Source organism: Zea mays, chromosome 2 (assembly GCF_902167145.1).
Source record: "Zea mays cultivar B73 chromosome 2, Zm-B73-REFERENCE-NAM-5.0, whole genome shotgun sequence".
In the NCBI taxonomy this organism is placed as follows: Eukaryota; Viridiplantae; Streptophyta; class Magnoliopsida; order Poales; family Poaceae; genus Zea; species Zea mays.
In genome coordinates, this window is record NC_050097.1 from 124,185,391 (window position 1) to 124,212,015 (window position 26,625).

The window sequence follows — 26,625 nt, forward strand, 5'->3', positions numbered from 1 at the left end:
AAAATAATTTTAATTTTCTCGGATTCTGAAGTTAAAACTTTAGAACTCTAACAAAACCCTCCTATACTAACTTGGTTTACGCAAAAGTTTTACTTCTTAATATAGTCCATAACTTTATATTTTTTTATTTGTAGTAGTCCACTCATTAATATTTATTTTATGTTCTAAACTTCAAATTTTCAACCAAAACATTGCCATGCTTTATATCAAAGTTATAGTTGTTAATGCAATATTTAAGTTTGCAGTTGTTACGTATTTATAAAAAAATATTTGGAGTTCTAAATATTCGTTTAAAATTCTTATATTTTGAAAAATTCACAATTTTGAAATTTTAAAACTATCTTCGATGGAGATGTACGATTTATTAAAATTTTAGAGCTCGGCGATATCTAAAACTTTGTAGTTTGAAATCATTGAGGTTATAAAATTTATTACAACATCATACATGTTGATAAAACATTATGAAATCATTTAGACCTACAGATTAATGTGTAGTGTAATGGTAAGGACATGTTGCATGTGCTAAAGCTTGTGGGTTTGAAATTTGGAAAATACTTAATTTCATTTTTGTGTTTTCTAGAAATCATTAACATTGAGGCACATAGTTTCATCATTTGGTCTATCTATTCTCTTAGTAGAAAAAGTCAACCTTTGTAAATATTCATGAACTAGTGTTTATTAATTTGGGAACGTTAATGCTGCTTAGCCCTCTTCCACGGTTTCGTTAATTTCGAGTAGGCTTCCATTGTTCGATATATCTCAAGCGCAAATAATGACTCTAGATGTGTGCCCGGGAAATGTTAGACCGTGTCACTAACTTTAACACTCACTATGAATTAGAGATTAGATTGCTATTTTTGTTATTACCTATCGGTGATTGAACCCACTACCCATCTCATATAGCCCATGTCCCACAATAAGGATATGTGATAAAAGATAAAAATTACATTGTAACGCACGAATTTAGAACAAAAGCCAATATCTGATGAGGGGTTAAACTCAATCCCACCAGCTTGAATAATGTTGGCGTCTTTTTGGACCAACAACCAGTAGAAAAGAGATCAAAGCCTACAGTACGCATGTATTTTCACTAGTGGTTTCTGTTACCACGCACCAGTGAAAATAATAGGTGAGTCCGGCTTAAGAAACCGCCAGTAAAAACGATTAATGTAATAGAACCGCCAGTTATAATCTAATTTTCAGTGGAGGTTCTGTTACACCAACCTCTAGAGGAAATACTATATTTCCACTGGTGGTTGTATTAAGAGACGCAACAGAAATCGTAAGCATTTTTGGCAGCCAGGGCTATTTTCGACGACCACTCCAAGGCTGCCAAAAATAGAAGCTAATTTTCATCCAATTTTTTTGGCGGCTAGAAGCCGCCGAAAATGATCATCCATCCTATAGTGATAACCGCAGTGGAAATAGGTTTCCACTGACGGTTTCTTAAGCCAACCGCTAGTGAAATTAGTACTATAAATACCCCTTTTTCCTCCCCAACAGAAATTGTAGCTCACAGCTAACTTCCATTGAAGGCGATTTTGGAGGTCCAGATTTTATCCCTCCCGACAAGATCTCCAATGCAACATCTACTTGTGCACCTTCCATATGAAGCTAAGGTTGGAGATCCTATGCAAAACAGGTGGATGTACGATATTGAAAGGGCATTAAAGAAGCTTAGTTCAATGGTTGTTAACAAAGGAAGAGTTGAAGGGTGCATAGCTGAAGAATTCAAATATAAAGAGGTAGCAGCGTTCACGAGTGTATTAAAGGAAATGGAAGTCAAAGAAGAAAACATCGAATCGAAGGAAACAATTTGATCCTGATTTTGAATACGACTGAAAAGTAATTATGTATTTATTGTAATACATTATGTTCATTTACTTTATGTTCATTTACATTATGCTCATTTACTAATTTGATTTTGTTCTAATAATAGGATGTCTAAAAAGGTGAAGCAGTTCGCTAAGGGACTTGCGAAGAGAGCATCCTTTGTTAAGAGAAAGGAGGACTTAGTGTTCCAGGGCACTAGTTCAAGCTCGAGCAAGCGTAGAGCTCTGTTGGAGCATGTTCCAGAGTTGCAGGGTCAGACAGTCGGCGTACAGAGGAATGAGGTAACCAATATTTGTTTTGCAATGTAATGTTTGTATGAGTTCGAATAACTAAATTATTAATTTTGTTTTGTACGATGAGTCTGAAGATGAGGTAGAGACAGAGGAGGGGAGACAGGTGGGAGATGTTGAAGATGAGGTAGAGATAGAGGAGACAGAGACAAGGTGGGGATGCCATAATACTGGTGGTTTGGGACATGATAGCCATAGTGGATGGCGTGAATGGCCTGAGGATGCAAGTGGATGGCCAAGAGATGGAGGGTCGGTAGTTGGGGGAGCTAGTGGGTCAAGGGAAGGAGAAGCTGGTGGTTCTAGAAGCAGGGCAATTGGAGGGTCTTCACGGGTCCAGAAGTCGCGAAGAACTAGTTGGGTCCCCATCCTAAAGAACCAGTTGATATGGTTGACATAATACCAACTGGAGATGGGTAAGAGTATCCTTGCTTCGTTCTTATATCTTACAATGTTACACGATTAGATTTTGATTTTGACAATTGTGCTTGTGCTGTTAGGGCTTAGGTGGATAGTAGTTTCACCGGCACAGGTCATCGATGGCAAGTAAAGAAAGTGTTGGGCAATATATGTCGTATGAGATGGTCTGGATTGGTGATTGAGGATGGTAAGGAGGTCCCTGTCACAAGATGGGATCATATGCCCTTGCAATAAATGTGCAACATGGGAATGCGCAAGCTGCAGTTTGGCACGACTTCTGGGTATGTTAGAATTTTTTTTGTCAAGTTGTCATCTCGATGATTGTTTCACATTACGAATTTTGACTATGTTTCTTTTTTAGAAACATTATAAGTTGCCTGAAGGAGATACTCATACCGAACACGCACACTCCGCGTTCCATACGAATGCGGTAGATGTTGTTGGGGATATGATGTACTATGCTCGAATCCAGGTGATTAGTCAAGCTATGTTGGGCAGTGAAGGGCGACGTCCAGAAAATAAGAACGAGGAGACACAGTATGGACTCGATATGACTGAGCAACAATATCTTGAGGTAATTGATGTTTTTGCTTGTGTTGAAAAAATTTCCATTGCTTCTAGATATTACAGTTACTTGTAAATGAACTGTGTTCCTTCAGCATTTGATTCCATGGATAGCTGCCAATGATGCTGCTTGGCGTGCGTTATGCCATTATTGGGCTTCGGCTGAATTCAAGGCAAAGTCTGTGCGACACAGTTACAATCGTGGAACCGAGTCATATCACATGTATGGAGGTGATGATCACTTTTGTTTGGCAAAACGAATGGTAAGTACAATTTAATATGTTTTCGTTGATTGTAGTTGACTTGCTGTAATTTTTGGTTATAATGTTTGTCAAATGTACATACATGAAGCTAGCACTGGTGCAGTGCCTAGTGATGTTCAAATATACCTTAGGGGCACAGAGGACTAGATCCTGCAAATCTATATGTGTTGTGTAGCCAAAAGGCAACAGATCGTTTGGTCAATGTTTTGAAATGTTTGGTAGGTTATGTTTATATGGATTTTTGTATGTAAGATTGCATTGTTCTTTTGTATGAGGCTACATATGGTGAGGCGATGTCTAGTCAGCACCGACCAAACTATGACTGGAGGACCTCACCTATTGATCCTTAGGCTGTGTATGCAAGTGGTGGAAAAGCTCATGGAAGGTGCGGACTCTACATATCTTATATTGTTTCTTTGGTTTAGTGCAATACATGTATTCTGAATCTGTCGTGATGTTACTTGTTTTGTAGGTACACCATGTTTGCTAACGTTATCGACTCGAGCCAGGTGAGGGTTCAGCGTGGAGATTCATCGAGGTCTGCTGCTCGTAGCTCCCATCGCTCCACTCAAGATCGAGCAGAAGTGGAGCAAATGCGAGAAAAACTTAGGCGACATCAAGATTACTTGAGGCAACAAGCTGCGCAATATGAATACTATGCTACACAGATTTAACAACAACAAACACTCATACAAGTAAGTTCAAAAGATAATAGCTTTCACTTCAAGATATGTATTGATTTAAAACACTGATGTGAATGAGTTTGACAATTTTGTAGCAACTAGCATAAGCCCAAGGGATACACGTCCTGGTGCCCCCCACCACCACCTCCCATACATTATCCTTGGTCTTCATCTCCACCTCCACCTACCGAACATCAGGTATGAAAATTCATCATCATTTAGTTGTTGTTAGTTATATTATGGTGTAACTCAACAAATATCATTTGTACATGTATATCAGACCCCTCCAGCTACCTTGCCGACGCAGGAAAGAGATGACGGGTTAGACTTTGTCGAAGCCCTCTTCGCTAGTGGAGGTATCAACCATCACTCGTCGTTGTACCTCGATGGTGATCGGCGATCGTGAGCTTCCATTTTATGTGTTGTGACACTTGAGACTTTTCTTATGACTATGTATGAGATGTTGTGATATTGTCTGTTATTATGACTGGATGAGATGTGTTTTATGAGTACGGATGAGACTTTTGTGATGTAATTTATGAGACCATAGATTTAATTATTGTTATGTGATTGTGTGTAAGATGTTTTATGTGAAAATATGTTATGTTATATCTGTTGATATATTTGTTATGTTATGGAATGTGATGTAAAATGAAAATAAACAGCATTTGTAATGCTGGTCAAATTAACTTACTAGAGGCTTACTGAGCCTCTAGAAAGTTAGCTAGAGGCTACCAGAAGTCGTAGAAGTTTGCTAGCTAACTTCCTAGGGGCTACAGTAAGCCGTAGGAAGTTAGCTGGCTGACGGCGCTACATAATTTAACGGCGTGAACCTACTAACTTCCGAGAGGGGCCTCTGGCTAACTTCCTAGAGGGCTTCAGAAAGTTAAGCTAACTTCCGACAAAAAATTTCCGAGACCAAACTTCTGACGGAGATAGCTTTACTTCTGAGAGTTTCGCTAACTTCCTAGAGTTTAGTCTCTAGTAAGTTAACTGTTTTGGTGTAGTGAAAATAAAATGAGTCTGATACGATGATGTATATGATAGGCTAGTGTTAGCATAAATTGATAGGAAGGTTGTCTAAGACTAGTTGACATGGTTTGAACATGTCTAACAAAATCTGAAGAGACACCAGTACATTTTGGGATCCTAAGACAAGATGACAGTTTAAAGAAAGACAGATGGAAGTTGACGTACAAAAAGACAAATAGACTAAAAATAGACTTGAAAATGTGTAATATATCTAAAAAATAGTCGTGAATAAGAACACACGAAAAATCCACGTACTCAAAAATCTATTTAGGATTTTGTTGAATTTGAACTCTAGATTATTCTAAAATAAGGCTAAAAAGATTTGTTGTTGTTTGTTGCCAGGATTATCACCCCAGGTTCTCCTAGTGCCGTCCTCGTCAGTTCCTTGGCTATTCTATCTCCATCTCGCTGCAATATTTACAGCAAGTCGAGCTCTAGCATGAGCACATATATATAGTTGACATACCCCCTTCGGGAAAGACACATAACCAAGGAGCAGCATCAATGGCAAGCCCCCGGTGCTGGTCGGTCGTCTGTCCCAAGCCCCGGCAGGTCGCGAGCGAGAGCGTCCACGGCGCGCAGCTCGCTCTACAGCGGTTGAGCAGGCGCTGTGAGACCTGCGACGTTGAGGCCAGCACGCCATGCAGCTGCCGAAAGGAAGCCGTTGCCCGGGACACTGAGGAGGATAGTAGCGGGCCGAACAGCTCCTTTGCACACTCCGTCATCAACATGGTTGGGATGCTCATAGGTATAATTATAACTGCTCATAGCTGATTTAGAATTCACAGCTGCATTGCTTAGCTACTCCCTCCATTCGTAAATATATAAAATCGTTGACTTTTTAAAAAAACTTTAATCACTCGTCTTATTTAAAATATAATAAGTTATTATTTATTTTTTTGATTTGTTTTATTACTTAAGATAATTTGTGCTTAACTTAAAATTTTATATTTTAAATAAGACGATTGATTAAAGTTTTTAAAAAAAATTAATGGTGTCATATATTTATGAAGGGGGTATTACAAGTTTTGCACTCAATCTACAAATCCACTTTAACTAATACAGAAAAGGACACTAGCACTTAGTATTGATGTAGTTATATATAATTGATATCAACGTAAGCATCAGTACCTATTCTAACAGCCAAAACAGTAGTCGAGCATTAGTACCGATTGTTGACTCTAGCCAATACTAATGTTCTGATTTTAATACCGATTGGAGTCAGAAGTGTTTACGAGAGGCTAGTATCTGCCAATACTAATGTTCTGATTTTTTTTCAAACAAAAAATCACACACCTTATTCATGTGCCATATATTACAGGGCTGGGGCAGCTTTCCACTCCATATGCCTTGGAGAACGGCGGCTGGGCCTCTGTATTCCTCCTCATCGGCCTCGGCGTGATGTGCGCCTACACAGCCCACATCATCGGTAGGTGCCTCGACGAGGACTCTGCTGGTTCCAAAACGTACCAGGATATCGGCAAGCGGGCGTTCGGCGTCAAGGGCCGCGTCATCGCCTCAACCTTCACATACCTCGAGATCTTCTTGGCCCTCGTCTCCTACACCATCTCCCTCAGCGACAACCTGCCGCTCGTCTTCGCTGGCGTTCACCTCCATCTTCCGTGGCTCCACCTCAGCGCGACGCAGCTGCTAACAATCATCGCCGTGCTGCTGGCGCTGCCCAGCCTTTGGCTCAGGGACCTCTCGTCCATTTCCTTCCTTTCCTTCGCTGGCATCATCATGTCGCTGCTCATCTTCGGCAGCGTCGTCTGCGCCGCCGCGTTCGGCAGGGTGAGCCTGGGCAAGCACATCCCCGTGCTCCAGCTGGAGAAGATCCCGGCGGTGTCCGGCCTGTACATGTTCAGCTACGCAGGGCACATCGTGTTCCCAAACATCTACGCCGCCATGAAGGACACCTCCAGCTTCACCAAGGTCTCCGTTACGAGCTTCGCCGTGGTCACGGCTCTCTACGTAGCTCTTGCGTTCGTCGGCTCGAGCCTCTTCGGCGCGGCGGTGAACTCTCAGATCACGCTCAGCATGCCGCCGCATCTCGTGGTCACCAAGGTAGCGCTGTGGGCTACCGTGCTCACCCCCGTTACCAAGTACGCGCTTGAGTTCGCGCCGTTTGCCATCCAGCTCCAGCACCACCTCCCAGAGGGAATGGGACCTCGCGCGCGCATGTTCGTCCGAGGTGGAGTCGGGTCGGCGGCGCTCCTTGTAATCCTGGCGCTGGCCCTCTGCGTGCCGTACTTCCAGTACGTGCTCAGCCTCACAGGCTCGCTAGTGAGCGTGGCGATCAGCGTCATCTTCCCCTGTGCGTTCTACCTCAAGATCTACTGGGGTAGAGTGCCCATGTCCACCGTCACTATCAACGTGGTGTTGATTCTGACCGGCGTAGTTCTCGCGGTGGTGGGCACCATCTCGTCGGCCATGTCGCTTGTGCAGAGTATCCAGAGAGGCCATGCTGCGTAAGAGTATCAAGATGCCACCTACACCGTACCATTAGAATTCCATCAATGTAACACATTACACTCTTGTTCTATATATAATTATTGCATCAAATATTGTAACACTCCAAAAATATTGTTTTGGAGTTCTAATAAAATAATACAAAGATTTGAACCATGATATTATTTTAATACAAATTATCTCACCCTTTAAGTCACATCTCCTAAAATAAATATAGCTAATAATAAAAGATTTAATGATCTTATAAAAATTAAGTTATTTTTTTTGGATAAAATGTTTAGAGATATTATCTGAAATGGTTAGGTTAAACTAACTCTTAAAAATGTATGCAATAGAAATTATTTCATTAAAACATATATTTGGTGTGTATAAAATTATACACTTAGAAGTATTTGCTTAAATGAATAATGCAATTAATATATATATATATATATATACACACACACACATATAATAAACCTTGCACTCATGCTTGGGGTTTTGTCTGTGCATTTAAAGTTAAACTCGAACTTTGATGTGAATTTGAATCTAAATGAAATCTGAATTTGAATTTAAATAGAGAAGCAAGAATGAAAACAAGAAAAAGAAAAGAATAAAGAAGTGTGCCGGCTGGGCCTTTAGCTTTGTTTTCGGCCCACCTAGTCTCCTGCGCGCGGCCCATTTATACCTACGCGGCCCAGTCTCTCACACTCACTCGAATGTGCCACTGCCATGTGGACCCCACGCATCAGTCGGATGCCGCGCCAGCACTTGAATCTCCTCACTGACTGGTGGGTCATGCCTGTCGGACTCACCCCCTTTCCCAACGCTCAAGATTTCCTTCTCCAGACTATCTCCGCGGAGATCTCAATGGAATCGATGGGTGTCGATCCGTCTGCTAGTCTCGCTCTTCTAGAACTTGAGCACGTAACAACCCCTCTCCCCAACATATCTCCGACATCGTGGGGTGCCGAGTTGGATCTTTCGTGGGATCCTTGCTATAAAACTCGGTCCCTCCATCACCAAAGCTGAGGGTACGGAAGAGAGATGCAACGATGGCCGGATCGTGGGCTCGGTCATGCTACGCAAGGGAGCTATGGTGTTTCGGCTCGTTCCACTGCCTAGGAGCCGGACAAGCTTTGCTCCAGTGAACCTCCGGCGTAGGCCACGCGTGCGCCGTCGAGGCTCGGTGATGGGAGCTGGAAGATGAGTGGTGGCCGTAGATCCTTATATGAACGGATACAACTGCAACATGCTTACCTTGAGCCACAAAAGTAAGATCTTGATCCCTCGGTCCCGTGAGCATACTGGTTCAAACATATATTGATCTAATCTACACCCTTGGATGGTAATCCGACGTCTTGGCATGCATATCGGTTCGATGCAGTTCCGATGTAATCTGGGCCCTCCATCTCAGATCGCATGGCTTAGATTAAGGAATACCCCTTCGCCCATCCATCCGAGCCGTTGATCGTGTGGGTACCAATTGTAAAGCACGCAATCTAATCCACGCCACCGGCTGGTAATCTAACGACTCATATTCACCAATACCCCTTTGGCCACATATTTTTGCATAAGAGACCCTGGAATTTCAAATAACTAATCCGCTATCCCCCGTAGTTCAAGGGAACTAACAATTTGGTCCTCGGATTTTACAAAACAGCCCCTGTACTCCCTGGGTTTTGTATCCGCGGCCCAAAGATTAAATAAAATGAGTAAATTAAAATGGAAAATGATTTTTAGTATGAAAATAATTTCAGAAATTTGTTTAATTCATAATTAATTCATTTTAACTCCTTTTTGATCCATTCAAGTTGCACTAATCTCAGAATAATATTGTTTATCATCTAGTAACTTTGTATTACCAAGAAACCTATGAATAAAATCTTGTACCTCCTTTGCTTTATAGTAGACACTTAAACCTTCAGAAAATCATAACTTTATAACTGTAACTCCGAATTTAGTGGTTCTCGAACCCAGGATCTAGTTACGACGCATGGAACATTATTATGATGTTTGTTCCTATGTTTGGTGTGATGTTAATTTTGCATATACCATCTTTGTTTGTATTACTACGACTAGCAGCGAGGTTACGAGTCACTTGAAGAGCAAGTTGGTACCTGTGAATCCCGAGTCTAAGGCAAGTTGTGCCCTTGATCACTTCTCTCATTCCCCAATAATGTTCTTGTTAATCACTGTGACATGCTCAGGTTAATTTGATGGGACCTAATAGGTTTCCCTATCATTGTTTATCCCACAACTTGCAGACAAAAGAACTATTGGGTAGTTTTGCTATTGCTCTACCTTGTTTTGGGAAATTAATGTTATATTATGTGTTGGGGGCCTTCGGCTTCCGAAGGTCCTCAAAAACATGATTTAACAATGTTTCTGGAGTATAATGTGTGAACAGGTATCTTCGGACTTGAATCAGAAAGGGAGAAGCTCAAAAGACACGAAGGTTGACACAGTGCCGAAGCTGTGAAGCAGGAAAGCTTCGGCATGTTCGCAGAAAGGGGAACCGACTTAAAGATGAAAAGGCCATTTAGACCTCGTTAGAATGCTATAGAATTATCACCAAATGTAAAGGGCATGTATGTAATTTTGTATGGGTTGTACCCCGTGCCTATAAATATGTGAACAGTACTCCCGTATTGTTCACGGGAATTTGTCATTTGCTTTCGCATCACGCTTGTACTTTTGCCTTCCGCAGGACCGAAGGTACATTTGTAATTCAAAGTCACTTATATTCATTAGTACAAATAGAGATAATTCTACGACAATATTTAAATGTTTATTTCATATTCTATGATTTATGTGAATGCTTCATTCTTCGTTGTTATACTTACGAAGGTATGTCCTTCGTAACCTTCGTCCAAGATGCTTTATATCCCGAAGGGATATATCGTTATGGAGGACGAAGGACCTTAACACTTAACATTTTTTGTGTTGCCTTGTTCTTAATTCTTAGCATTTGAGAACAAGTCCCCAACATTGGCGCCCACCTCCGGTGAACTCACTTCCACTTCGAGTCTTCGTGAACACCTTCGGAAGCTATAGACCTTCGCTATGGCGCCGAAGAAAGCTTCAGCGGCTGGGGCTGCAGCACTACAACCGCTGGACCACAACCAGGAGACCGTCTCTCTTCGGGAGGCCAGAAGCCAGAAGAGAAAAGCTGTTAGCCCGACGCCTGAGGAAGAAGAGCTAGACCAAGAAATCAGAGAGATGGAGATGCTACATCAACAAGTGCAGAGGAAGAAGGAGAAGATGGCCCGCCTAGCTGAGTTGCAAAGGCAGATTGACGAAGCTTCTGAGGAAGTTCGCCATCTCACTCACGATGAGCAGAACAGAAGGCCTCATCAGAAAGACCTTCATCAGGAGGGCTTCGTCAACGAAGACGACTGGTATGATAATTTCCATCAGGGAAATTTTGTTTTTGATGATGCTTCTCCTCTGTCTGCTGAGCTGCAGGCTACTCCTTGGCCTCCATCCTATAAGCCACCCCAGCTCCCCATGTTCGACGGCCACTCCGACCCGAAGCAATTCTTGATGAGCTACGAAGCAACAGTGTCTTCGTACGGGGGCAACGCTGCAACCATGGCGAAGTCTTTCGTCATGGCCGTCAGGAATGTTGCTCAGACCTGGTATTCCTCCCTTCGGCCAGGAACAATCACTTCATGGCAGAAGCTGAAGGATATGTTACTGACCAACTTTCAAGGATTTCAAACGAAGCCAGTTACAGCTCAAGCCCTCTTCCAGTGTATTCAGGATCACGAAGAATACCTTCAGGCGTATGTCCGAAGGTTCTTACGATTGAGGGCGCAGGCACCAACGGTGCCCAATGAAATCGTTATCGAAGCCATGATCAAGGGGCTCCGTCCTGGACCTGCAGCTCAATACTTTGCTCGGAAGCCTCCTCAGACCTTGGAGAAATTGCTCCAAAAGATGGATGAGTACGTTCGTGCTGACAATGACTTTCGCCAAAGAAGGGAGGAGGCCTTCAGGTTTTCTGAGATGACCAGGGGCTTCGGAGGAAGATACTACCCGAGGCATGTCCGTTCCATCCACAACACTCAGAATGATGATAAGGGGAGTCAGCAAAACAGGCCGCAGTGCTCCTCACAGGCTTCGGGGCAACAACAAACTTTCTTTCGGCCACCAGCTCCAAGAGGCAGAGGCGCCAGGGGCTTCGGCGGAAGATTCGGAGATCAGCCAAGGAGACTGTTTTGCCTATTCTGTGGAGAGGGCAAGGGCCACACCACTAGGACGTGCCATGTTACAATCCAGAAGCAAAAGGAACTAGCCGAAGCTGCATCTCAACAAGCCCAGTCGAAGCAGGTTATGCATACTGCTTCGTTTCATCCGCCTTATGTCCCACAATACATAGACAACCACCCTGCGGCTTCTGTAGCTTCGGCAAGTCAACCTCAAGCTTCCTGGCAGCAGCTTCCGCCTCCACCTCCATTGCAGCAAGGTCAACAGCCAGAAGGGAGTCAATACGCTCCACAGCAGAGGGACTTCAGAGAACAGTCCGAAGCTCGCACAGTCAACAGCACTGTGCCAGAGTCGAAGCACATTTATTGACATATCCTACCTTTGATAGCAGTCTTTTCTATTCAGTTTTGTTTTCTGTGAAGCAAAAAACATTGATAGTTTCCATGTAATAATTTCGTTGTTTCCACGAGAAAAATTTATTCACAGGCCTAAGTTGCCGAAGCCTAAAATTTCTTCCGTTACCAAGAAGGACCTTCGGACTAAAAATTCTTCGGAGTAACAAAAAGTCGTTCTAAGGAACGCAGAGTAAGTTTATAAAGTCACAAAAAGTCGTTCCAAAGGGAGCGCAGCGTAAGTTTTCTGCTCAGAAGTCGTTCCTAAAGGAATGCAGAGCCTACAGCGAAAAGTCAACGCTGATACCGTCTAAGTAAAAGACGAAGAAGCTCCTAAGGGAGGCTTACAGCGAAAAGTCAACGCTGATACCGTCTAAGTAAAAGACGAAGAAGCTCCTAAGGGAGGCTTACAGCGAAAAGTCAACGCTGATGCCGTCTAAGTAAAAGACGAAGAAGCTCCAAAGACGTTCCTAAGGGAATGCAGAGCTTACGAATATATTTATGTGTATCTTCGGAACAAATGTCACATGCATAACATAACATCATCACATCATTTTGCATAGCATAAGCATCATACATCATATCGCATTTGGCAAGAGAAGGGGACACTCTTAACCTTCGAAGGGATGCTTTGAAAAAGTGACATTGAAATTGTATAGCTTCGGAATACAGTTTCGGGGAATATTTTCACGAAACATGGGCGAACTTTATCAGATCAATATCAAAGTTGCATAGCTTCGGAAAATGTTTTCACGAGACATCGATGTCATTCATCAGAATAATTTTGGCGAAGGCTATCTTCTTCACGACGCATGAAAAGAAGGGAAGGTGTTTTTTCGCCGAAGGCTCAAAAGTGGTATGTATTCAAAGTTTCATGCATCGTAAAGAATTCAATAATGAAAAGAGACTTGTATATTACATTCAAATGTACAAAGTGTTGCATAGATTACACTTTAAATGTTTTTTCCAAATAGCACCTAATCTTCCCTCAATACTGTTTCGGCGGCTTCATTCAGAAGTTGGTCAACAACCTTGTCCATGATAGTTTCGGCCATTTGATTAATTTCTTCATCCCCTTTTGTGTGGGGGTCGGCGGATCGTCCAACAGTTTCTGAGCGAGGAGAACACTTCTTCAGTACTTTTACAAATCGTGAGCAAAGTTTAAAATGAAAATTACAACGCAACAAGAACGACTAGTTGGTACCTAACTGTCCTTCGGGCTCCCTACTCCTTTCGGCAGCGTCTGCCACTCCTCTAGCATCGTGAATGCCCTTTTCGCTCCTTTCAATGATCTCTCGCGCCATTCCTCGGCCGCCGTCGTTCCAGATATCAGTAAAAAATTTGCCACCAACCACGCTCGCTTCGGCCGAGGGGTTCTTGATGTCTTCGGTAGATAAGGTAGCTTCGGATTGAGCTAAAAATTTTACATGTTCGCAACCTTTCTTCTCTAAGACGGAAGCAATTCCTCTGGCGCCCGAAAAAGCACATATGTCGCCGCGACTGTTCAGAATCTCTTCGAAGGCCTCTGCTTCGTGGCTAATCCATTCCAGCGGACCTTCGGGATTGCCTCGAGAGAAATTCTCTTCGCTGGAAAAGGCGCCTACGCTGGCGAAGCTGGATTTAATTTTATTCACACATTCTACAGATTTGACATAGCATTTCCCCTGAGATGTGCGAAGCTCCTTAACTTTTGATTCCAATTTGTTGACCATAAAATCACTAAGTTCTCGTTTCGTTTCCTCAAGCGCGCGCTCCTCTTTAGCTCTAGCCAGCTGTTTCTGAAGATCTTTAATCTCGCGTTTTTGAGCTTCGGCCTGGGCCTTTGAAGCAGCTTCGTCTTTTTTCACTTTATCTACCAGTGTAAGTAGAATTTTATCTTTTTCCAAAGCTTCGTTTCTCAGTTTGATAACTTCGGAGCGTAAATTATTAAACGCAATTTCATAACTTTCATCTTCGGCGCTCTTTTGCGCTCTTAACGCGTTGCTTAGGATCAGGCCCTATATGAAAAAAGAATTCATATAAGAGAAAAGGAATGAGTTGCGTAAAAAAAAAGATAGGGGGTTTTTTTTCTCAAGTGTTTAATTCCCGTACCTTCAGGCTGTTGTACGCAAGGCTGTCTGCGAGATCCTCTTTCGTCATGGCACTTAACCCAGCTTCAAGCTTCGGAAAGCCTATGCTTCTCGCCATCTCTCGGCAGACGGATAGCTCTTTGTTATCAGGCAGGCAGTATAAGAAGTCATCTTCATTTGTTCCATTGAATATTACTGCCCCCTTCGGATATTTTAGTTCCTTTGCATAATGGATGGCTTCATGAGTTTCTTCTTCAGATAGCTTCTTCCCCGAAGCATGTCGTATCATGTAATCACGCATGCTGGCAGGTGCTTCGGGGATGGCGGTGTCAGTTTCTTCAACTAATATTGGTTCCGGAATTTTTACTGCTTCGGCTTCAAAAGGATGTTCTTTGAAGGGCTCTGAAGGCCCAGCTTCAGCTTCAGCTTGTTGAGCCGAAGCTTCAGTAGAAGCTTCAGCAACTTCAACACTCTTTTTTGGAATTGTGCTTGAAGACTTAATTGTCTCCAAGACGTCTAGTACATTTACCATTCTTTTCCTTTTTGGGGTCACTGATGGCCCCTTTTGGTTTTTTGCTGTCCCAATGATTGCTGTAGGACTCAAAACTTCTGATGTTTTGGAGCCCTCAGTTGCTTCTCTTACCTCCTCAAATTTTTCTGTGAGCGGCGCTTCGGTTTTCTCTTTCGTTTCTAACAACAAAATGTTTGATTGTTCTGATTCTATCTTTGGTGGCACTTCGGCCGTTTCTGCGATCTCTGGCAACAAGGCTGGCTCGATTAGATTTTCAGCTTCGGTGGCTGAAGAAGTTTTCCCGGTAAACTCCGGCACCGAAGCTGGTTCAATATAACGCGGCCGATGCGTAAGAACCTTTATCTTTTTCCTTTTCGGCTCTGGCTCGCTAGGAGCAGCTGCAGCTTCTTCTTTTGCAGAGATTGTGTTTTTTCTCTTCTGCCTTCGAATGGGATAGCAGTAATCAGGGTAGACAAACCCAATGGCATCAAATACCCGATTCAGTCTCTTCTTTTTTCGGCCTCCGAAGGCTGCTGACATTGCATTATCTTCAGCCTTCGAGTAGGTCCCGAGTAGCTCATCACTTAAATTGTCAATACTTTTCAACCACTCATCATCTGGCTCAATAAATTTATCTCCAAATTTGAACGTGTACTTCAGTCTCACAAGCTCACCTTCGTCGGCCTCTTTTATGGTTTCTTGTGGCATTTCCCATTTCTCAGCAAGCGGCCACACCCTGAAGGCGATATGTTCTTGCACTAAGTCCCTCGTTCCTATAAAAGAGCAGACAACGCCGAAGGCTCTTTGGCACTCTTCGGCGGCTTCGTTCATTTCAACCTTCGGCCTCCGAAGGCCGAAGCTTTGCCAAATAGGACGCATAATTATACCTTTGATGTCTTCTCGTGCTGATAAGTCATTCTTCACATAAAACCATTCTGTCATCCAATCCCCGGGCCATCTCTTCCGAAAGGTTGGTACGGGACAGCTTGCCCCGGACCGAGAAACGAAGCTGTAGCAGCCAAAGTTGTTATGGTACTGTTCTTTGCCCCAAGGCTTTGTTTCATATAATAATTCATGAACATTACAAAAGCTTCTTGCGTCAGGCTTCAGACCTTGACTCCTCGCGGCCCACACGAAGATATTTAGCCTTATAATTGCCTCGGGAGTAAGTTGATGAAGATAGACTTCGAAGATTTTCAACACCTCCACGACGAAGCTGCTCAAGGGGAATCGCAGTCCAGCTTTCAAAAAGCTTCGGTACACCACAACTTCATTTTCTTCAGGGTGTGGACAAGTTTTTTCCCCTTCGTCCACCCTCACAATAGACAGATCCCGGAAATACCTTCCTCTCATATTAACAAGATGATTCTCTTTGATAGTTGATTTACCATAAACTGAATGGCTTGGTCGCCAGGGGCGATCTTCGGAGTCTTCGCCACCGCTGTCCATATCATAACTTTCACTGTCACCAGTATCTTCAGACAGCCCCTCCAGAATTTCCTTGGTAATCTTTTCTGTGTTGGACTCCGACATCGCTATAAGAAACCCTAGGTTCTTCTCTTCATCAAGACTCAGCTTCATCTCAGCAGCAGCCTTCTTAGCAGCTTCAGACATCTTCGGAAGCGCTAAAAACTGTTTTTAAAAGCCGAAGCTTCAAAGCTAAAAACTTAGCAGATCACAGTGCACAAGAGCTAAAAAATGAATGAGCAGGAGTGGTTGGCCAGAAAGCGTGCGAAATAAGTTTGCGGCATGGCCGTATTTATACGCTTGATGCGTTGAAAGTTGAAAGACCCCACTTGTCATTGAATGTTGCTATTCTAGCAAAGGGAAGGTGTTTTTTCGGACCTTCGGCATAAAGCCTTCGTTCATATCGCAATCTGAATTTATTATTTCAAACAAATTAATATTGCGAGGGGCTACTGTTGGGGGCCTTCGGCTTCCGAAGGTCCTCAAAAACATGATTTAACAATGTTTCTGGAGTATAATGTGTGAACAGGTATCTTCGGACTTGAATCAGAAAGGGAGAAGCTCAAAAGACACGAAGGTTGACACAGTGCCGAAGCTGTGAAGCAGGAAAGCTTCGGCATGTTCGCAGAAAGGGGAACCGACTTAAAGATGAAAAGGCCATTTAGACCTCGTTAGAATGCTATAGAATTATCACCAAATGTAAAGGGCATGTATGTAATTTTGTATGGGTTGTACCCCGTGCCTATAAATATGTGAACAGTACTCCCGTATTGTTCACGGGAATTTGTCATTTGCTTTCGCATCACGCTTGTACTTTTTCCTTCCGCAGGACCGAAGGTACATTTGTAATTCAAAGTCACTTATATTCATTAGTACAAATAGAGATAATTCTACGACAATATTTAAATGTTTATTTCATATTCTATGATTTATGTGAATGCTTCATTCTTCGTTGTTATACTTACGAAGGTATGTCCTTCGTAACCTTCGTCCAAGATGCTTTATATCCCGAAGGGATATATCGTTATGGAGGACGAAGGACCTTAACACTTAACATTTTTTGTGTTGCCTTGTTCTTAATTCTTAGCATTTGAGAACAAGTCCCCAACATTATGTTCATGTTCCAATTTGTTGTTGTTGATTATTGTTCATCATTAGATCGTTATGTTAATTGGAACATGGAGAACCACCAAGGAAATAAGTGCTACCGTAGGCGTGGTATGGGACGCCCTTGGCTGACTAATTAGTAAAGCTAGTGGAGGACTATCTTACCCGAAAGGGGCAACGATGGTAGAGGAGCTGCGTATAGGGAGGTTCTCGGGTCGATCAAGCTGTGATGGCTTTTTGGACGAGGGATTTGAAAGCTCTCTTGTGGGTTTTGGTGTTTAGATGACAACCCAATTAAAGGACTAACAAGTGTGCTAAGTGTTGAACAGGTGCTTAATGCAAAGCTAACAGGGTTCAACACAAGTGAACAAGTGTGATGGTCCAAAGACTAGATTATCTATAGATAATGGACATTGCTTAAGTGAGACTCGATGTGCGTAACTCAGAGACAACCGATCAAGCCAAGGATGGAGGCAAGAAGAGCTTCGAGGTACCGAGTGCACGGGAGAAGGTCAAGGAGACCAGGAACCCAAAGCCAGGGGTGAAGAAGAAGACTTGCAAAGTCAAGGTTGATCGAGTTAAGAAGAGTTATGGTGCATCAAGGATCACTACATAAGGACATGACTTACAACCAATGAGGCAAAATCTATAGTTATGTGGTGTAAGTCATAAGGCTCAAGATCAAGCTCGAGAAGTAAACAAGGGGGTTGGAGCTCAGATATGTCAATCTAGATCAAATCAAGTTGACTTGATGGTTTAGAGTCCAACATCAACCTCAAACATGCCAAATTGGGTAAAACGATGAAAAAGGTTAAGTATGTAAGGTTTGAGTGTTCAACCATTTTGCATACACCTCTTACTACAAGTTTGGTGCCTTGGTTTGCTCTCTAATTCTTTCTGTAGAGAAAGTGTCATTCTAATCTCTACTTGAGGAGAAATAGAAAAGCTAGGAGAAGAACAAGAAAGAGGTAAGTTTCTAGGACTAAATCAATTGGATTATACTCTAAATGTGTTTGTTTAAGTCTCAGGAAAATCCTCCCAAAAGTTGAAGTCAAACGGAGAAAGAACGGAGGAAAAAGCACTTATTGTGCTGTTGGCTGGTGCACAGGACAGTGCATAGTAGCTGTCCGGTGCACAGGACAGTGAATAGTAACTCTGTCCGGTGCACAGGACAGTGAATAGTGACATATCCAGTGCACAGGACAGTGAATAGTCACTCCGTCCGGTGCACAGGATAGTGAATAGTAACCTGTCCGGTGCACCAACAGCTAGCTCTTCCAGAGAAGGAAACTGTCAATCAGATCCGTTACTGTTCACTGTCCGGTGCGCCACCGGACAGTCCGGTGCACCCGCAACCAGGGAAGGCTGAGAGCTTCCAAATGAAGCTCCAACAGCTCCTAGGCCCTTTGGGGCTATAAAAGGAACCCCTAGGCGCCTCAAACAAGTACACAAGTACATCCAACAAGTCCATACATCATTTGGATCAATTCTTTCTCTCCCTCTCTTGGGTATCTCTCTAGTTTGTGTCACACCTGGTTCCACGGGGTAGAATCGAGTGCATACCATATGTGTGCCAGGATCCATTTTCACACATATGTTGACGTCATAAGTGTAATATATCAAAAGACAATGCAATAAAGGCGTAAAGAGAGTAGAATACTTTATTACATCATCTGAATCATTGTATCTTTAACAAGTATCACATCAAAGTAAAGCGGAATTTAAATAACAGGGGCAATCTCCCACAGGAAGATGACCGGCACATCGTTAGACTTAGAATTCATCGTCGTTAAAATCCCCATCAAAGTCTCTAGCATCACCCTCTGATCAAAATATTAGCAAGGGTGAGCTCACTTATGGTCGGGGCTCAGCAAGTGGGGGAAAAATTAATGCAGGTATAACAAGGTGAGGCTAAGGTTGAGCAGTAAGCATTTTAGTTGGTCAATATTTTATTAATAACACCTGTCTTACTAATAAGTTTGAATCCCAAATATCCCATTTAAATAAAGGAATATGAATATAACAAAAACACTTAAGTGAAACCACTTAAGCTAATCATTAGCAGATCATCGGATCACAATTTAATTCCATCTTCAAGTTCAATTATCATGTGAGGAGTCCAGGTCGCTCTTAACCGGGAGCACGGCTGATATATCAGTTTTACACTCTGCAGAGGTGGTACAACTTTACCCACAAGCCATGTATCCCATCTAGCCCGGGTTGATCGGACCCTTAAACACTGCCGAGGTGAATGGCTAGGGATCCATTATGAGGCTTTCACAAAATACACTTAATACGAAGCAACCTGCTAAGATTTCTAAAGACGATGGTGGTGGCCCCCTGGGTGAGGTACCTTAGCCAAGAATACGTCCCCATGTTAACGTGGGCTGCCAACACCTACCGCTCCCCCTCTTGCCCATATTTCAGGTAAGGTTGCTAGGCACTAAGCATATAAAGCTAATTACCAAAGCCAGAGCCATGATAGCACTCGTGGTTGCACTATTATCCTGGGTGGTCACTCCATGTTTCAATTAATTTGAAATAATGTTGCGTTAACCATCGGGTTAATGTCATAATTGCCAATTTCAATTTTGGAACATTAATACCAATTAATGAGTGGCATTAAAATCATTAAGTTGAGCGGTAGCACAAATTTGCAAAGCTTAATAATTTCCCAGGGTAAACAAGGAATACAGTTGGTAAATCTAGGAAATCCTTAATCAGGTAAAACCCATCAAATTATGCAGTATATCAAAAAGTAAACATTATTATATGCAATGATTGGGTATAAAAAGAATATGCAGAGGGAGAATCCACTTGCCTTGCTCAAATGTATCCTGCGGATCGTCCTCGAACGAATTCGGATCCTCTACCACAAACTCAGCTTCTAATAACGTCGTACGTTGCCATACAAAGAGAAAACATACACCCATAAATAAACATGCACCATTACATAAACATACACCATTACATGCACATTAACACGTCGCACTTATCACACCTTAAATACGTCCTAAACGCGTAAATACTTATTAATTCAATTATAGCTATTATTGTGAGTCCTAAATGGTGAATTTATGAGTGGGTGCTATAAATACAGTTTTAACTAGTATTAATACGTATTAACATCCTTAATGAAAATAAATAGTACTTATTGTCTTTAATACTAATATTTAGATTAATAGATTTTATCTTTTTATTTCTAGCTAGAATTATTGAGTATAGCCAAAAATAAATTTAATCTAAAAATCCCTATAAATTACTAATTGAACTTTTTATAACACAAGCGAGGTTATTTTGATATCAACAAATATTTTGCTTATTCTAAGAATTTAAGTGCTATACTTGCGAACATGTTTATTTGGCTAGTAAAAATCTACTTTCCATACTACCGGTGGTATTTTCTCCTTTCTTTATAAAAAGAAAATATTACTAAAATAACCTAGTGATAAATCATCTAAAATCCTATAATGTTTATATGATATGAGTTCTATACCACTTTTCTAAATTCATTAAAATGAACCTATGACTATAATTCTCCATATAATTTCTAAAGTTCATTGTGACCAAATTTAACTACTAAATTTTCGTCATATTTCTCTCTAATCCAGAAATCATCGCATCGACTAACATGAACAATGACAGCACTAATAATCGCATGAATCTACCAAAAATTCGATAGCGCACATACACATGTATTTCGGATCACACATGTTCATATTACAACAGAATAAACATACAATTCATCAATTGAATGAAAAGTATTTTGAAAATACACAAATTAATTTGGGGTTGTCTTCCACCTTGGTTCTCGCTTGCGCAAGGAGATGGAGATGGCTCGGCAAGGAGGTCGGTCGAGCAAGAGAAGCGGGCAGGGGTCCTCGATGTCGGGCGGGCTCCGGCGGGGCGAGCTCCGGTGAACTCCAGCGAACTCCGGCGACGAACGGCAAACTCCGGCAACAACGGCGAGCGAGAGAGTGCGAGGAAATGAGAGTGAGCTTGGGTAGGGGATGAAGAGAGAGAGGAAGAGCTCGGTTTTATAAGGAGCAGGAGGGAGAGGGGAAGGGTCGGCCGGCTGTTCATCATGGACATAGATGCGTCAGTTACAAGGAGAATAATGGGGAAAAGGAGGAGAAACGGACGCTATAAAGGGAGGAAGAAACGATCGCAATTGAATATCCATTAATGCCGTGGCAAACGGACGGCGGGGTGACGGCTTGGTCGACTCGAGATGGGGTCGCGGCTTGGGCTCAGGCGCAGGGCTGGTCCGTGGCGCAGTCGGCGTGCAGGGCGGCGCGCTCGGCAGCGTCCTCGTGGCGCGTCGCGGGGGCCTAGGCGCGAATCAGTGCACGGTCGGGCGCGCTGGGCGCGTGAGAGAGCAGAGAGAGGTGAGAGGGAGGAGAGAGATGAGAGGAGAGAGAGAGTGTTAGGGAGCGACGGCGGCTGGCTTGGCTGGGAAGAAGCAGGCACGCGCGATAGGGTTTGGTGGCTGGGCCCCTAGTGGGCTGGTTAGATTAGGTTTAGTTTTTTTATTTTCTTTTTTTAAATTTAGAAATGAACTTTTAAAGAGCTCAAAAATTCCATAAAAATTCACCAAATTTTTTTATAAATAAAATACTTGTTTTTTAGACTAATAACTATTACATTATTTAATTATTATATTAATTACTAGGATTTTTCTTTTAAGAAGAATTTCTATGAAACATCCGATCATCAATCATGTGCATACAAAGAAAAATGATTTAAAATGCAATTAAATAATTAAACACTAAAAAATTATTACCATAATTAACATAATTTATTATTTGTAGTTGATGGCTTTTATGGTGTTACAAACCTACCCCTCTTAAAAGAATCTCGTCCTCGAGATTAAGAAACTTCCGAGAATAACTGAGGAAATTCTGCTCTAAGTTCATCTTCTCTTTCCCAAGTGGCCTCATCTTCCGAATGATGACTCCACTGAACCTTGCACATGTTAATAACTTTACTCCGTGTAATTCTGCGAGATGTTCCCAAAATTCTGACAGGGTATTCCGAATAAGTCAAATCCTCATTAACATTTAGTTCTTCCATGGGTAACTGTTCTTCCGGTACTCTTAAGCACTTCTTGAGTTGTGACACGTGAAATACGTCATGCACATCCGATAATCTATCGGGTTGCTCTAACTGGTAGGATACTTCACTTTTTCTTGCCAAAATCTTGAATGAGCCAATATAGCGAGGAGATAATTTTCCCTTAACTTTAAACCTTTTCATTCCTCTCATCGGTGAAACTTTAAGGTAGACAAAGTCTCCTACTTCAAACATCAACTCTCTTCTTCTATTATCAGCATAGCTTTTTTGTCTTGACTGTGCTGTCTTCAAATTTTCTCTAATAATCTGTACTTGCTTTTCCGCCTCTTGGAGAATTTCTAGACCGAATACTTGACTTTCTCCAGTCTGATTCCAATAAAGCGGTGTTCTACACTTTCATCCATAAAGTTCCTCAAATGGTGCCATTTTTAGACTTGCCTGATAACTGTTGTTATATGAAAATTCTGCATAAGGCAGACTTTTATCCCAGCTTCTACCATGCTTTAGAGCGCAAGCTCTTAGCATATCTTCCAACACCTGGTTTGTTCTTTCCGTTTGCCCATCCGTTTGTGGATGATAAGCTGAACTAAAATTTAGCTTGGTATCCATGGACTCATGTAGTCTTTTCCAAAAGCGCGAGGTAAATTTGGTTCCTCGATCTAATACGATCTTCTTCGGTACTCCATGCAGACAAACAATCCTCGACATGTATAACTCTGCTAACTGGGCTCCTGAGTAAGTTGTCTTTACAGGTATAAAGTGTGCCACTTTAGTCAACCTGTCTACTATGACCCATATTGAATCATAGCCATCCCGAGTACGGGGTAGTCCAACTATGAATTCCATACCGATTTCTTCCCATTTCCATTCAGGTACCTTGAGAGGTTGTAGTAATCCTGCTGGTCTTTGGTGTTCGGCTTTAACTCGCTGACACACGTCACATAATGCAACATGAGTAGCAACATCCCTTTTCAATTCGTACCACCAATACTTTTCCTTAAGATCCTGGTACATCTTTGTACTTCCAGGGTGAATAGAGTAAGCTGAATCATGAGCTTCTCTCAAAATAAGTTGGCACAGGTGTTCGATTTCCGGTACGCAGATTCTCTTCTTAAACCATACTGTGCCTTGATCATCTTCCGTGAAATCTGGGGCTTTTCCCAAACCAATCAAGTTTTAATTTCCTTAATTTTCTCATCGGACTCTTGTCCTTTACGAATCTCTTCTTCCAAAGTAGATTCAACTTCCATAACCATTGCTTCTACATTATTGAGCATACCAAGGTTGAGTTGTTCCATTTCCTAGCACAATTCTTGTGACATCAATTGAGTAGTGATGTTGTTCACTTGACCCTTACGACTCAAAGCATCAGCCACTACATTTGCTTTTCCGGGGTGATATTGTATTTCCAAATCATAGTCCTTAATCAACTCAAGCCATCTTCTTTGTCTTAGGTTGAGTTCTTTCTGAGTGAATATGTATTTCAAGCTTTTGTGATCCGTGAAGATTTTGCACTTGTTTCCAATCATATAGTGCCTCCAAATCTTCAAAGCATGCACTACGACAGCTAGTTCCAAATCATGCGTAGGATAATTCTTCTCATGCTTCCTCAACTGCCTTGAGGCATAAGCTATCACTTTCCCTTCTTGCATTAGCACACATCCAAGTCCAAGGTGTGATGCATCACAATACACATTAAATCCCTTGTGGATGTCTGGCATTACCAATATTGGTGCAGTGGTTAACCTTTTCTTAAGTTCTTCAAAACAATTCTGACAAGCTTCATCCCACTTGAACTCTTTACCTTTCTCCAGTAGTGAAGTAAGAGGTTTCACTAACTTGGAAAACCTTCAATAAATCTTCTATAGTATCCTGCCAATCCAAGAAAACTTCTGATCTTGGACGCATCCTTTGGTTGCTTCCAATCCAGTATCTCACTTATCTTTCCTGGGTCCACTTTAATTCCACCATCGGTAACGATATACTCTAAGAAAGCAACTTCCTTAAGCCAAAAATCACACTTCGAGAACTTTGCGTACAATTGGTTGTCACGAAGCTTTTGTAGGACTAGCCATAGATGATCTTCATGTGTTTCTTCACTCGGAGAATATATCAGTATGTCATCAATGAATACGACCACAAACTGATCCAGATATTCCATGAATACTTTATTCATCAAGTTCATAAAGTATGTTGGTGCATTAGTCAGTCCGAACGACATGACCAAAAACTCATATAATCCATATCTTGTCATGAAGGATGTCTTCGGTACATCTTCTGCTCGAATCATTAACTGATGATATCCCGATGTCAGATCTATCTTCGAGAATATCTTAGCTCCCTTCATCTGGTCAAACAAATCTTCAATCCGAGGTAATGGGTATTTGTTCTTGATGGTTACTTCATTCAAACTTCTATAATCAACACACATTCTCCTCGAACCATCCTTCTTGTTTACAAATAGAACTAGGGCTCCCCAAGGGGATGAACTTGGGTGAATGAAACCTTTTTCTAGTAATTCTTCTATTTGTTTCTTTAGTTCTACTAAATCCTTGACATCCATTCTATAAGGTCTTTTCGAGATAGGTGTGGTTCCGGTAATAATTCAATAGAAAACTCTATATCACGGTCAGGTGGCATACCTGGTAATTCCTCCGGAAATATGTCTGGGTATTCACACACTACCTTGATATTTTCCAAGGGCATTTCTTCCAAGTGATTGATCACTATTTTCCCTTTTTCATCTGTTGACTTGTCTATGTTAACTTGGATTCTTTCACCTTGAGGACTTGTCAACATAATTGTTCCATTGGCACACTGTATCACTCCATCACAACTTTTCAACTAGTTGCATCCAAGAATCACATCAATACCGTTGGATCCTAGGACCACTGGGTTGACTGAAAAATCTATTCCTTGAATCTTGAGATTTACATGGGGGAATGAGTGTGTGGCCTTCATGTCACCTCCCGGTGAACTAATGTGTAACATCTTCTTAAGTGGGTACTTAGGTATGTTGTGCTTTTCCACAAATGACTCAGTTATAAACGAATGCGATGCTCCAGAGTCAAATAAAACTGATGTAGGTATGAAGTTAACAAGGAACATACCATACACTATGTCGGCATCCTCAGGTACTGATTCTACGGTGACGTGATTGACCCTTCCTCTACTCTGGTTCTGTGGAGTCTTGTTCTGAGCAGATCCACGAGCGGGGGTGTTCTGGTCATTTCTGTGGTTATTGCTTTTCCGAGGTGTCTGCTAGTTGCACCTTGGGTAGTTGTTAGCATAGTGAGCTAGCTCACCGCACTTGAAACAGCCATTGGGTTGGACTGGTGCGTTGTTGCTTCTGGCCTGCATGTTCACGGTGCCACCTTGACGATTCTATGAATTCCCACCAGACCTCTGGTTGGTCTGAGAGTTGCTCCTTTGCTGGTTCTGGCTTTGATTATTTCTTTGGACTTGCTGTCTAGAGTGTTGCATCTGATAATTGTTTCCGCCTTGATTTTCCGGAGCGGAACTGCGAACCTTGAGCATTGTTCGGGCGGGTGTTCCTGCTGGACTGACCTTGAAATTTTATTTTGTGGTCAGATAATTCCTTTCTTTTGCTTTCAAGGCCAATTGCCTTGTTCAGCAGTGTCTGGAAATTGGGGAAAGTGTGACTCTGAAGTTGATAATTCAGAGGTCCAATCAGTCCTTTTAGGAAACGCTCTTGGCGCTTCTCATCTGTATCCACTTCTTTCGGTGCGTAGCGTGAAAGCTGAGTAAAGCGATCACGATACTCACTAACCGTCATATTCCCTTGAGTAAGGGAAAGGAATTCCTTCTTCTTCGGTTTCATAATTCCCGAAGGAATGTGATGAGCGCGGAAGTTCGCTTGGAACTCCTGCCAGGTAATTGTATCCGCGTTGGGATGTGCCGCTGCGAAGGCATCCCACCAATCAGACACAGCTCCCTCGAGTCTTCCCGAGGCATACATGACCTTTTCCCGGTCGTTGCACTGGGTGATGTCAAGCTTCTTTCCAATGACCTTGAGCCAGTCATCGGCATACAGAGGATCAACCACATGAGAGAATGTTGGCGGGTGATGACTCATAAAATCCCGGTGCTTATCTCTGGCTGGGGGTGCATTCTGTTGTTGCTGCCGATGCTGTTGATTCAGCTAGTTCTGCTGAATCTGCTGAACAGTTGCAGTGAGTCCTTGTAGTAACTGCATCTGGGCGGCAATGAACTATTCCATGTTGGGGTTCGGTGGTGGTGGTGG

The 26,625-nt window shown here is 42.3% G+C and overlaps 1 protein-coding gene across 1 annotated transcript; it reads left to right on the forward strand.

Moving 5' to 3' along the window:
• The first annotated feature begins 5,585 nt into the window (after nt 1–5,585).
• Nucleotides 5,586–7,706, forward strand: LOC100193857 (Transmembrane amino acid transporter family protein). Its single transcript, NM_001138938.1, has 2 exons — nt 5,586–5,830; nt 6,404–7,706. Exons 1-2 carry the CDS (start codon nt 5,587–5,589, stop codon nt 7,552–7,554), a joined length of 1,395 nt encoding a protein of 464 aa, NP_001132410.1. The 5' UTR covers nt 5,586; the 3' UTR covers nt 7,555–7,706.
• The last annotated feature ends 18,919 nt before the right edge of the window (nt 7,707–26,625 follow it).